The sequence below is a fragment of the Scardinius erythrophthalmus genome (assembly GCF_964197995.2).
Source record: "Scardinius erythrophthalmus genome assembly, chromosome: 3".
Classification (NCBI taxonomy): Eukaryota; Metazoa; Chordata; class Actinopteri; order Cypriniformes; family Leuciscidae; genus Scardinius; species Scardinius erythrophthalmus.
The window spans coordinates 17,917,140-17,930,635 of NC_138223.1; the positions used below are offsets into that span (position 1 = coordinate 17,917,140).

General features: G+C 36.8%; 1 protein-coding gene across 1 annotated transcript in view; it reads right to left on the reverse strand.

The window, feature by feature from the left end:
* Positions 1-13,496, reverse strand: part of fam184b (family with sequence similarity 184 member B) — a 36,048-nt gene that overhangs the window by 13,624 nt on the left and 8,928 nt on the right. Inside the window, exons 2-6 of the mRNA XM_081360570.1 lie at positions 9,903-10,082; positions 9,103-9,777; positions 4,375-4,510; positions 3,289-3,440; positions 1,266-1,538 (exon numbers count right to left, since the gene is read on the reverse strand). Coding sequence (XP_081216696.1) covers positions 1,266-1,538; positions 3,289-3,440; positions 4,375-4,510; positions 9,103-9,777; positions 9,903-10,082 — 1,416 coding nt within the window. The remainder of the gene's footprint in view (positions 1-1,265; positions 1,539-3,288; positions 3,441-4,374; positions 4,511-9,102; positions 9,778-9,902; positions 10,083-13,496) is intronic.

The window sequence follows — 13,496 nt, forward strand, 5'->3', positions numbered from 1 at the left end:
CATCAAATTTTTTCCTTCCCTTAAGTCCACTTACCATGTTAGTCATTTACATTTATGCATTTGGTAGAAGCTTTCATCCAAAATGACTTCCATTGCATTTAAGTTATACATTTTTCTCAGTTCATGCAATCCTTGGGAGTTGAACCCACGAACTTGGTGTTGCAACATTCATGCACTACTGCTTCGGCTAAAGAAGCACTTGTACATAATTAGGAACTTTATAGAAACACTTTCTTGTAACAAAAAAATAAATAATATAGAATTAATGAGATATTCCACTTTCTCTAACTCTTAGAATTAGTTGTCCCAAAATGAACATTTATTTTATGTCATTCTAAACCTTCTTTCTTTCTTCGGCGGAACACATAAGGAGATGTTTCTCTTTTCCAGAAAGTTGAATGCTGCGAAAGTTGCTCTTTTCCAAAAAATAAAAGTCAACTTAAATTGCTTCAGATAGCTCAGAATATATTGCATGAGTTTTATGGACTTTTGCTGTTTTTATTGTGCTATTTTTCTTTTCTTTTAGGAGCTTGAAAGTTACTTCAGAGTAATCATGGAAGAAAATCAGTCATGTAGGAATAAATGATGAAAGATGTTTTCTTTACGAGTCAACTAAACCTTTAAATATAAGCGTTTTTTAGTTTCTGTACCTTTAAGAGTTTTTATGCAACTGACTTGTTATGATATGATGGCTAATCTCTGTTCATAAGGATGGGCCAAGTTTTTGAATGCTGAATATGCGTCATATGTTAATGTGGTTCTGATTTTGAAATGACCCATTTTTGCAGCTTAGTTTACACAATTTGTCTAAATGGACTGGGTTTGGAGCTTTGCATTATGAATAATGATTTATGTCTTTATACACAGCAACAAAGGAACTTCTTTTTATGTCCCCTGTAACAGTAAAGACACTAGTATAGATGAGTAAAAAGACAGATTATGTTGGTTCTTAAGACATTCTTAAAATCCTATAGTCAATCTTTTAATCGCCTTTTTTATTGGAAAAATGAACGTAAATGGCCATTTAAATATAGCAAACAATATAATTGGCATTATATTGCCAAACAATATAAAATCAACGTCAAATTGAGAATCAAATCAAGAGAGGAATCAAATCAGAAAGTCAGTACTGATAGCCAGCCCTTCACACTAGCAGCAACAGGAGCAAATGGGAAGGTATATGAAATTATTCGCAAAGCTAATGCATCAAAATTTCTGTCATGAAAAGCTTCCATGATAACAGCAGCTGAAACCTGTTGTTGTACCTGCTGTGTCTTCTTCTTCTCTGCATCCAGCATCGCGTGCGCATGCCGCAGCTCACTGGCATGTTTGCGTATCACTTCTTCCAGTGCTTTCCGAAGCTGTTCTTTAAGCCTTACTTTCTCTTCTTCCATCTTCTGCTGCACCTGTTTCTTCTCTTCCTCCAGCTCCTGTCTGTCATTCTTTCTTTCATTCTCCACCTCCTGCTGAAGGCGTCTGATCTCCTCAGTGTGAGCACGCTGCAGCTCCAGACGCATAGAGGATAGAGCATCTGCATGCTGAAACCCACACACAACGCTTAATGATATAAAACGGTAATCCCTGTAGTTTCAAAAGATTGACAAAAAAAGAGGTGTCAGTTTTGATTTTTTAAGATGTTCTGAGGGTTTGGCTGTTTCTGTGCATACTAACTAATGCTTTTAAAACAACACTTTAAAGTGTGTTTGATGGAGAGCCTGTGGAGTAGTTTCCCAGTGTTTATACAGTTCTTATGTAATGTTTTAGGGGTTCTCTGTTTTATTTCCTATAAAGGGGACTGCTCATTTGAACAATTTATGGAAATGTTTGTGCAAATTTATGTTGGTTTTATCCATCCTATTTATTGTACTTGCTGATTCGTTTTAACTCTTGTTCTTAAAGGGTTAGTTAACCCAAAAATGAAAATGATCCCATAATTTACTCACCCTCAAGCCATCCTAGGTGTGTATGACTTTCTTCTTTCAGCCAAACACAATCAGAGTTACATTAAAAATATATATATAAAAAAAAATATCCTGGCTCTTCAAGCTTTATAATGGGAGTAATGGGAGTTTTTGAAGCTCCAAAAATCACATCCATCCATCATAAAAGTAATCAATACGGCTCCAGGGAGTTAATAAAGGCCTTATGAAATGAAGTGATATGTTTTTGTAAGAAAAATATCCATATTTATAACTTTATAAACTATAATTACTGACTTCTGGTAACGGCTGTACGCGAGTCAAGTTCTGGCAGAAGAGTGACCTCTGACCCGACATATGACGTAGGATGAAGGAGTAGCGTAAGCTTAAGTGAGATTAGATGGCTCTCGTGGTTCAAACAAATAGGGCTGGACAACAAACTCAAGCTCCTGCGACATTTTTCTTTAAAAATTCTTGTTTTAGACTTCTAACTTGTGACCGGTGCTTTGTTTTGCCCCATCCTCTGCACTTCCACATTCGTCAATACGTCACGCGTCAGGTCAGAGGTAACTCTTCCACCGGAACTAGACTCACGTACGGCCGTAACCGAAAGCCAGTGATTATAGATTAAGTTATAAATATGGATACTCGCTTCGTTTCAGAAGGCCTTTATTAACCCCATGGAGCCGTATGGATTACTTTTTACACCTAGGATGGCACCTAAAAAATGTCCTTTGTAAAAGCTTTACCAGGCACAAATAATCCTCCCTTTAGATGAGCTCACAAAAATAGTTAACTGACAACTACTAAATGTTTTATAACTACCTGAATTAATCATGAATCACAGTAGGAATGCATATTAATAAAGCATTTATTAACACACTGAGTAACTATTACTATATGTCTAAATAATAATAAATAGTTCATTAATCATTTACTTGCACTTTCTAAATGATCTTTGCACTATTTACTAATGCTTAACTAATTAGTTAGTATAAAGTGTATATTTTTTATAAAACAATTTAATTTGTATTTTTTTTATATTTCTAATTAGGTTTAAAACATTTTTTTTTTCAGTTTTAGTCATTTTAGTACTTCATCTTACTTCAGTTATTTTCCAAGGCAATTGTTCTAATTTTTGCTAAAGTTGTTTCATTTTTTCATTTCTATTACTGAAAATGATTTTTAACAGTTTTGGTTTTGGTTAACATTATCAACATTGCTGACATGCCCCCAAACTCAAAGAAAATCCTCAGTTTCCCCACTTGCAATTATGACACTTGGTGCCGTTCATGTGCATTCAACTCATAAATACAATCTGTCCAACATGACTTGAATGCGACATTAAAAGCATGTGGGCATGGCTTGCCTGTTTGAGCATGCGAGCGTGGTCATTAGATCGGCCACTGTTCTGGAGCTCCAGCTCTTTGTTTCGAATCTTGAGACGACTGAGTTGAGACCTCATCTCTTCCACTTCAGCAGAGACCCTCACCTGAGATGAACTCTGACTCATTAACTCCTCTGCAGAAATGAGAAAGATGATGATTAGATCAAAGGAAGCAGAACAATCAGTGAACAAGCTTGTAATCACAACAGTCATGTGACAAAGACAATAATTTCAACAGAGCTGAAAAAAATTCGACAATAGAACAATTAACATCAAACAGACTATAAACGATGAGTGCTGACAGTAAACTATCAGCTTATTTAATACTGAAATGCAGTATTTTTAGTACTTTAAATGCATTAGTGAGTTTTACGATAATTAAGGCGGTTAACTTAATGTTCAATTAATTAATTATACATAAAATAATGCATTAAACATTATGCATTTAATCATGCCATGCAATCCCATGTTTAATTTCTGTAAAAATGGATTACCCTACACTCAGAGCAATTCAAGCTTGAAGTACCACAATTATGCTTTTGCTTTGATTCGTGAGATGCAGACAGACGGAATGCATTGCAAATGGAATGGAACAGAATTCTCAGAACTAGAGACACATTTTTCATATTTGAACTTGACAGCGAAAACCACTGAAAAAAGGGATGTGACGCAACATGCAAAGAGGCCATCTGATACAAGTCTACATAAACCAGCAATTATAAAACAATAGCACTGACAAAACACTGAAAATGCTTCTTGTGTGAAGGTCACATAAGTTTACCTTAGACAGACTGACAAACTCGATTTCAAAATGAACGTCTGTGGACCGTAAACTTCTGTTTAATTATATGGAAATAAAACAAACCTATAGATATACTAACTTTGCAAAGCAACTTTTTATATGGACTATTTAATGATTTAGGCTGTCTTTAAAATATCTTTATTTAGCGGCAATAAATACTGATTTAAGTAATTCATTTGATAATAATTATTCAGCATATGCAAATAATTTGATCAGTAATGATAAGAAAATAGATCCACAACATGCTTTGCACTGTGCATGTGTACCTGACTTGCTCTGTAGCTCATTCTCTTGCAGTAATAAGCGTTCTTTGGCAACAGCTAACTCCTCCTCTGCTTTCTTTGCCACAACCTCAGCCTCAGCCACCCGGCGTCGCCCATCCTCCAACTGCTCCTCCATGTCCTGGAAGAGAAATGAATAACTATTACAATTGCTTATAATTAGGTTTAGAGAATGGGTTAGGGGAAATCCCGAAGTATTAACTTTCAATGTATTACTTGTACTGTTTGTGATACGGACATGAATGACACTTCAAATCATGAGGCTCGTTGAGGAAAAAATGTATAACTTGCACTGAAGGAAGCACCAAAGCCATATGTAAGGGCCAGATTTAATAAACATTCTTAAGAATAAAATTATTATTAACTGCTATTTTCTCGTTTTTAACTTAAGAATAAAGTTAAGAATATTTTGTGCACCCAATTTCTTTAGAGTGTTCTTATCTTTATTCTTAAGATTTTCTTACACCCCAATGACGCTTTGCAAGAATTATAGGAGTAATTTCCGTTAAACTATAAACAATCAGCGAAAGGTTCGCTCTATGAATGCAATAAGCATTTTTTTAAAACTGGGTACAATGAGATGACATTATTCTCCTCACCCTTCAACCATCGAACATTAAAAGGAAATATTTAAAAATGATTTCTGTCATTTTGACAGGTTTACCTGCCTAAGAAACATTCCAGTAAACACTGATAATAGGGATTAGAAGTGACGGGAGGAGACAATTATTTTTTCTTTGTTGTTTATGTACAGTATTTTATTTACCCTATAGGGCTTGTTTCTGAAGTACGTTATTTTGGGGGTTTTGAGATATTTTGTAATAAACTTGATTCAGTCATACACATTTATATATTTGTTATTGTAATTTCATAATTAGTTTCTTTTTTCTTTATTATTATTTCTTTCTTTGTTTAGTTGGAGGCTTTAAATAAGCCCTTTTGGGTTTTCTGCCTCTCCCTGCACAGTATATGGATTGTACTTTCTTGTTTTTATTGTATATATTTTATATTCGTGCAAAATAAATAAACTAAAAACTTCAGGATTTGGGGAGATTCTTAGTGCATTCCAGTGAATTATTGATGGGATATCTAAATTAAATCGGGAGAGCACACCACAAATGCGGAGTATATGTTGTCTTCATCCTGTTACAGCAGAATACAAATGGAAAAAAAGAAAATAATCAGGAGGAAAAGAATGCAGCGTATGAAAAGAGCTTGCCATAGATATTCTTGTTTTACCATATCACATTAATACCAAGTGTTACGTCATTCTCTTGACGTCTGAAAATAGAACATGAAGGAAATTTTACAGCTAATTCAGTCACACTGACAGATAAGGATTATTTATAGAAATTTATAATTATTTATTATAAATCATTATTGGTCCCACTTTATATTAAGTGGCTTTAAGTACTATGTCCTTACATTGAAATTAATAATGTGATATAATGGAGTTATTGTGTTCATACATGTTTTTACATTGTACTTATATTTTGAAAATACCTACATGTAATTACAGCTGTAATTAATTTATGTAATTACATTTGTAATTAGACTGTTGACCCTTCCCTTACACCTTAACCCACCCTTAAACCTTCCCATACCACCACACCTGTCCCTAACCTTACCCGTGTCACACCTCAATAGCAGGAAAAGTGTTTTACAATACAACATGAACAGAATAAGTACATTGTACTTATTTTTTGATGTAAGTACATAGTACTTAAAGCCACTTAATATAAAGTGGGACCTAATTATTTATTATCTATCTATTTCTTACTTCAGAAGAAATTTTCGTGAATCTGATCTCAGAATATCACTTCAGGGCAGGACCTTTTAAGTACTGATCCACAATCTTGATGCAGCCTGAATCATAATAACACCATGTTCATTTGTTGGCCAGAGGAGAACTGGCCCCTTAACTAAGTCTGGTTTCTCCCAAGGTTTTTTTCTCCATTCTGTCACCGAAGTTTAGGTTCCTTGCCACTGTCGCCTCTGGCTTGCTTAGTTGGGGACACTTAATATTCAACAGTATTATTGATCTGACAGTACTGACGCTGTTGTATGAGACCTGAACTGAGCTGGACGATGACATCCCTGCTTTCCGCAGAGCTGCTTTATAGATTAAGTGAACTAATTTAACAGTTGGTGATCTTTACAATGGAACTGAATGACACTATTTTCTTTTAGAGCTGCAGAACAGCCGAAATGAACTCTCTTTTTATCAGTGAATCATTTTTCTGTTATCACTGTAAAGCTGCTTTGAAACAATCTGTACTGTATAAAGCGCTTTATAAATAAAGGTGACTTGACTTGAGCAGTAAGCAACTACCCAGAACACCCTAGCAACCACAAAGCAACACATTAAAAACCATTCTGAACACCCTAGCAACAACCTGACAACCACCAAAACACCACTCACATCTTCTTGATAAACCAAAAAAATCTAGTTGACCATTATCCTGCAGGATCCTCTTATTGGATCACCTCATAGCAGAGATGAACAACTGAAACTGCATCATCTGTCAGGCCCATGAAGTCCAAGATGATTTTAAATTTGGCCAATTCTGACCACCTCATGAACACTTTGGCCAAATTCCAAACGGAAGTGAGCATCCCTATGCCCTACTCCCTTCGAAGGGCAGAGCACTTGAAGTGGGGACTTTGGAGGGATCACAGCTCTTGCGTGCCATTATGTAACCGTTTGGAACGCACTTGGTGAAGGGAGCAACGAAAGACAACGTAGTTTCCTCATTATCTTCACCTGGGATGTTCCCATGACAACGCAGCACGGTGTTCATCAGCTGAGTAGCTGTTTCTTACGACAGAAATGTCTTATTATTGCTGTTAACATAACTGTTGCAAACATACATTTTCTACAAAAAAAAGTTTTTAAAATATGCGTTATATATCTGCGTGTGAGTGTATTTCCCTGCTCTCAACTTTAAAACTTGCCGTCTCATCTTTGGACGCTGCATTACCTAACACATTTCTTACCTATGAAACTTTAAACATAACATAACAAAAATGTGTGAAATACCACAAACAAAACAACTTGAATTGCTGCGTTTGAATATTAACTCGAACTCTCCCGCCATCTAGGTTTAAAATGAACCACGAGTATTCGATGGGTCACATGACCATAAATGATAAAATTACTTCCTTGAAGGGACCACCGCATGTTCCCTTTGCTAACGGCCTTGTGGAAGGTCCCTTCATGAAGGGATCTCACTTTAGTTTGGAACACCCCCACAAAATGGCGTCCCCTTCCCGAAGGGCCCTTTAAGGGCGCAAAAATGCCATTTGGAATTTGCCCTTTGAGCCTCCGACTCTTTGATTTCATCATCAGTTTGCAGATCTGAGGTTCCTCTGATTAATTTTCTCTGAAGGATGTCAAGCCAAAGCAGAGAAGAGAGGGTGTTACTCATCTCACTCTGTCTGGCATTTTTAGTCACGTCTAATGCGCATTAGCCGCCGTGTAAAAAGCTGCGTCAGAGATGGTGGTGTCAATGTTGCATGCCTGGCAACTCTTACTTATTTAATCACTTGGGTTTATCCTGTTCTAAATACAAAGTGTAATGACTTACTTTTGTGTCCCACATAAAAAAAGCCTATGTTATTTTTATTTTCGCAGACTTCGCTGTAGAAAAACTGGCTGCAGATCAACGGGGTATTGTCACAGACTGTTTAAGTCGGGTATGCCATCTGTTTCTGCACAGCTGTGTGTGTCTGAGTGACGGTAATTGTGGGTGTTTGTCTGATCCCTCTAATCTCTGTCTCAATTAGATTCGGAAGTGTCAGTCACAGCGGTAATTACTGCCCCCTTACAATGAGACGAACACCCCGCTGAAAGGTCAGTTACACATGGCCACTCAACTAAATTTATGTGAACTGGCTTGTAAAGCAATACTGATTTGTTTGTACACAATGTTTTTTTTTTCCACTATGCATAAATAGGAAAATGTATATCCACCATATAATTATCCATGAATTACCAATTTCCAGTTTTTGATAAGGCTTGTTTTTGAAATGTAAAAAGAAAAAAATCTCACTAGACAGCAATAGTACTCGACAGCCCTGAAAAATCGAACAAACATAAAATACCATAACTAAAATTACTCTCGATTTCGGCTGGTCCCATCAGGGATCTCCACAGGTCGCAGCTCCATCATCGACATATTTATTTGGCATATGTTTTACGCAGGAAAACTAAATAAAAACTGAACATGTTTAAAAAACTAACACCCCCCAAAAAAACTGCAATACAACGAATGGCCATATATTAAAAAATAACCAAAACTAAATTGGTTAAATTGGTTTTAAATTCATTAAAATAATCAATTAATAATAATAATAATAATAAATACATTAATAAATAAAAATATAATGAAAATTTTGATTATTGAAAACTATAATAACTGTGGCCAGTATTAGTACTTCAAAAAAAAAGTTGACTAAAGAAAATAACTGTTATTCTTTAGTCTATTATGGGAGTAAAACACTTCCAATCTTAAGTAAAAAAACTATTTCTTGAAAAAAATACACGAAATAAAAATAATGCTTAATACCACAAAATAAACACAAAGAAAGTAGAAAGGAAAAACATTCAAGATAAGAAATATTTAAGGGTGTTAGATTGTCTCAATTCACCTGGCATGGGCAGATGTGTCAGAAATTGAATTGTGGACTCTGTGTTTGGGTATTCATGTGTACCTCTACTCTCTCCTGAAGTTTGCTGCAGTGTCTGTTGCTCTCATTCAACCTCTGTTCTCGAACCTCCAAGTCTGTCTCTGCTTTTCTCAGCCTCTGCTGAAGTGTTGCATTCTGGGACTTGCGGTTTTCTTGCTCTCTCTGGTGCCACTGGTTGATGTGTTCATTAAGGCTCTGTTGTAGTGTCTTCTTGGCTGCCTCCTGCTCCTCCCTCCTCTCTTCCTCCACGTCCTTCACTCTCTTCTTCCACTCCTCCAACTCTCTCTTCCATTCCTTCTCCGCTCTCTCCTTCTCCTCCCTCAGAACCTGTAGCTCCTTTCTCGCTGTTTTCAACCTTTCTTCACACTCATCCTCTACTCTTTTTCTCTCCCGTGACTCTCTATTCCGCTCTTCTGTTTCTCTGTTCCTCTCCTCGATCTCTCTCTTCCTCTCCTCCTCCACTCTATGCATCTTCTCCTCCTCCTCTCTCTTTCTCTCTTCATCTCTGGCTCTGCGTAGCTCTTGGCACTCGTTCTCTAAGCACTTGTTTTCTTCTTGAATTTGTTGCAGTAATTTGTGTTGGTTGTCTCTATCTGTCTGCAGATTCTGGTAGTCTCTGCGCAGATCAGATGTCTCTTGGGTTAGCACAGCTATGCGCTCCGCAAACTCTATTTCAGTCCTCTGTCCGCGCTCCTCCACCTGAAATGGACACACATTCACACATCCTAAGATAATGAAGTGATTCAATCCAAGTTGTATTTAATACACTTATAACGAATCCATATACAGAAGATATGTGTATGTTTGACCACTTATGTTTTTACTTCTTCTACGGTGGCCTGCAGCTCTAGAAGGCGTGTCCTCAGGATAGATGCTGACTCCTCCTCTTCCTCATCCTGACCTGTGGTTGGCTGGAGGCTGCCCTGTGTCTCCGTGGCAACACGGCGTAACGATTGCAGAGTTGCCTCTTGTTCCTCATTCTTAGTGTTTAAGGAATATATGACCTATACAAAAACAAACACCCATGAATATTATTAAGATACAGTTATAATGGCAGGGCAGCACAGAAAAAATGTATCCACACTGTGGATTGCAGTGCCTGTATTCCAGGTGTACAGCGCTAAGCTAACATTGTTCTTGCTGATGAAATCTTCCATCTCTCTGATCCAATCAGCTGTACTCCCACAGTCTGCAGTTACTGAGCTGCAGTTTATCTAGTACATGAGTGTCTGTCAGGCACAGAGCCAGGATTCGATTGAATGGGCCAGACCAATTGTGGGTGGGCCTTAAATTAAAAACGTTATCAAATCACTGTTTAACCTAATAGAAATGCCTGACTAATATACTGTTATATTATCTGTGCTTACATAATAGAGATTTTAATAGCTTGATGTTCTTTAAATATTTTATTGCATCGTAAAAGGTTTCGGTGCATAGGACGGACCTATCCGCGATCGCTCTCCTTGGTTCTGACCAAAGAAGAGCGCTTTGGAATCTCCATTACGCATCATACCTGGCTGTGCTTTAGAGCATCTCTCTATAGACATAAGGCCTATAAACTGTAAAAGTGGTCAGGAATCTAATATTTCCCCAAAACATAGTTTAGTTCTGCTCGTATAACATGAGGCCGAATATTTCACAATTCTGTTTTCAACAGTACAGATCAACAGCACTGCCCGACAGTTTCAATCAAATCTGGTCATAAGTGGCAATAGACCTTTTTGACGATTTCATACAACATTAATTTCTTTCGATTTCATTAACAACAGACTGAGCTTGGCTTATTATACAGAGAAGATGCATTAAAATGTAGCCTTTAGGCTACTTTGAGATAACTAATACAATAGGCTACCGCCAATTCATTTTCAAAATAGTTTTGAAAACTCGACTGGTGCTAGGTGACATCACCTCGCCCCATAGGATCCACAACGAGCTGTATTTAGAGCTTGATTAAATAAATGCTTCGTTTATAAATAGGGAGGACATCTTAAGCTATTAAAATTTTGAAAACTAAACATTTAGACTATTATAGCACAAATTATGAGCTTATTTGCTGATTTTTAATAATTCTTGACAAAATTCAAATATATTAAATGTTTTTTAGTTTTTTTTTAAGAAAAGTTTTGGGTGGGCCTGTTGAAAAGTGGGTGGTCCTAGACCCATAACGCCGTGCCTGGTGTCTGTTATAATGCGCATACGTCTGTTTTAACCTTGGTTGTGCTCAGCTGTTCGAATGTGTTTGGCACTTTGACATTGGTGTCCCATGGCATTTCCCAAGCATTAGAGGCACTAATCCCAAGTTTTTGTTGTGAGAATGTCTAGATATGTTAGATAAACTATTTTCATAATATAAAATTAAAACAACATGAAAAGTAGTAAGTTTTCAACACACAAGATCTCTGCATCACTCCCTTAAATGAAATAGTTCGAGGCTCAGAGAGAAGGAAATTAATAATGGAATAAAGTCGTTATTTTCGTTTACTTTTTGCGCACAAAAAGTATTCTCGTCGCTTTATAAACTTAAGATTGAGCCACTGATGTCACATGGACTAGTTTGATGATGTCTGTATTGCCTTTCTGGACATGGCCAGTATGCCGTCCATTGACTTTCAATGGAGGAACAGAAAGCTCTCGGACTGAATCTAAAATATCTTAAACTGTGTTCCGAAGATGAACGGAGGTCTTATGGGCTTGGAACGACATGAGGGTGAGTCATTAATGACATAATTTTCATTTTTGGGTGAACTAACCCTTTAAATATTTTTCTTTCATTTAAGGAAAATAGAATTTTATCAATTACTACAAACAAAACAACCTTTGGTCCCCAAACAGCTACTGAGTGGTCATTTCATTTAGACTAAATTTACAACCCTGTTTTCCATTCTGCATAGTTTTATTTTAGTTCATTTTAACTCTATTTAATGATTATTGTTGTAAAACACAAAAAGTACACAAAATGTATTTTGAATGGCATTATTTTTTATTCACGTTTGAAAAAACACCTCTTATAAAAATAAACAGAAAAAAGTTAGTATTTAGTTACTCAGATACATTTTCTGAGGGTTAATCACCTCCTTTCACTGACTATTTATTTTTGACCAAAAAAACCCACAAATTTTTTTATTTTGTACCCTATTTGTGGAAAGTGCATTTGTATATTTGAGTCTGAATGTGTATGCAGCATATGAGAGAGGCCTAATATTATGTGTCACTTTGGCTCTTCATCAATGTGTCCTACCCACAAGTCCCCATGCCTGGGGTGTCAACAGATTCCAAACGTCTCACTCATCCCTCCAGCGGGTCGTGTGTTACCATGACGCCTCACTGTCTGTCATTAATCGCCACTGCAGCAGAGCTGGACATTCCGTATGATAAACTGCCAGGAAGTCACTCTCTCCTTTTCACTTGCCCGTCTGGCCGTCTCTCTCTCACTATCTCTTTTCCTGGCCCCCACAGTGTTTCTGTAAGCCAACCACCTTCTCTCTCTCTCTCTCGCTCTCTCTCTCTGTCTCTCCCCTGACTCCACTTTATAACTTCACCCTCTGTCTATTTCCTCCCCCTCTTTCTCTCGCAGTCCTTGAATATGAACTCTCATGTTTTACGGTGCACAGAATCAAAGGGAAATGTCATATATCTGTACGACTGAAATGTCTGCTAGCTTTATATAGAGTGACAGCACTCATAACTTAACTTGCAGACTGGTCTGGAACGGACTAGGAAAGAGAATCTTAGGATAAAGAGCAGATTGAAGGAGGAGAGTGAATGATTTTTGTGTACATAAATGAAAATTTTACATAGAAAATGCTGAAATACTTGTCTCTCTCTCTATATATTTGTCCCTGTTTTCATCCTCTGCAAATATGGCACCTTGCCAGACTAAGGTCCATGCTAATGAAACCTGATACACGTGGTCTTAATTTCCTTCTCCCTCCTTAACAGACACAAATGACAGAAGCACATGCGTTTCTCTATCCATTTGTCAGCATTTCAAAAACTTTATATTACAGCCATTTCTGGCCCACCAAGTGAAATTAATGAGACTATGCATGTGTGTGTGTGTCTGAGTGAGTGTAAAGGCCCGTTAACATCAAAACGGATAACTATAAAGATAACTATAATAGTGTCCACACTAATATTTTGTTTATTATAAGCGTGTGCTGCAGTTATGTCATCTGTTGTTTTAAATCCTCAAGCTCTTTAATGCAGAGTGGATTCTGATTGGCTATTAATGGTTTTATCAATCATTAGCCAGAAAAAAATTATGGTATCATTATATCTGTGGTATGGACTTCCGTATTCTCATATAATTATTGTTATAGGCAAGTTATCATCATCATTGATGTGAATGACCCTTAATGCTACTGAAAAGTCAAATAAACATGGCTGTGTACTGTTGCTAATATGTGACCCTGGATCAC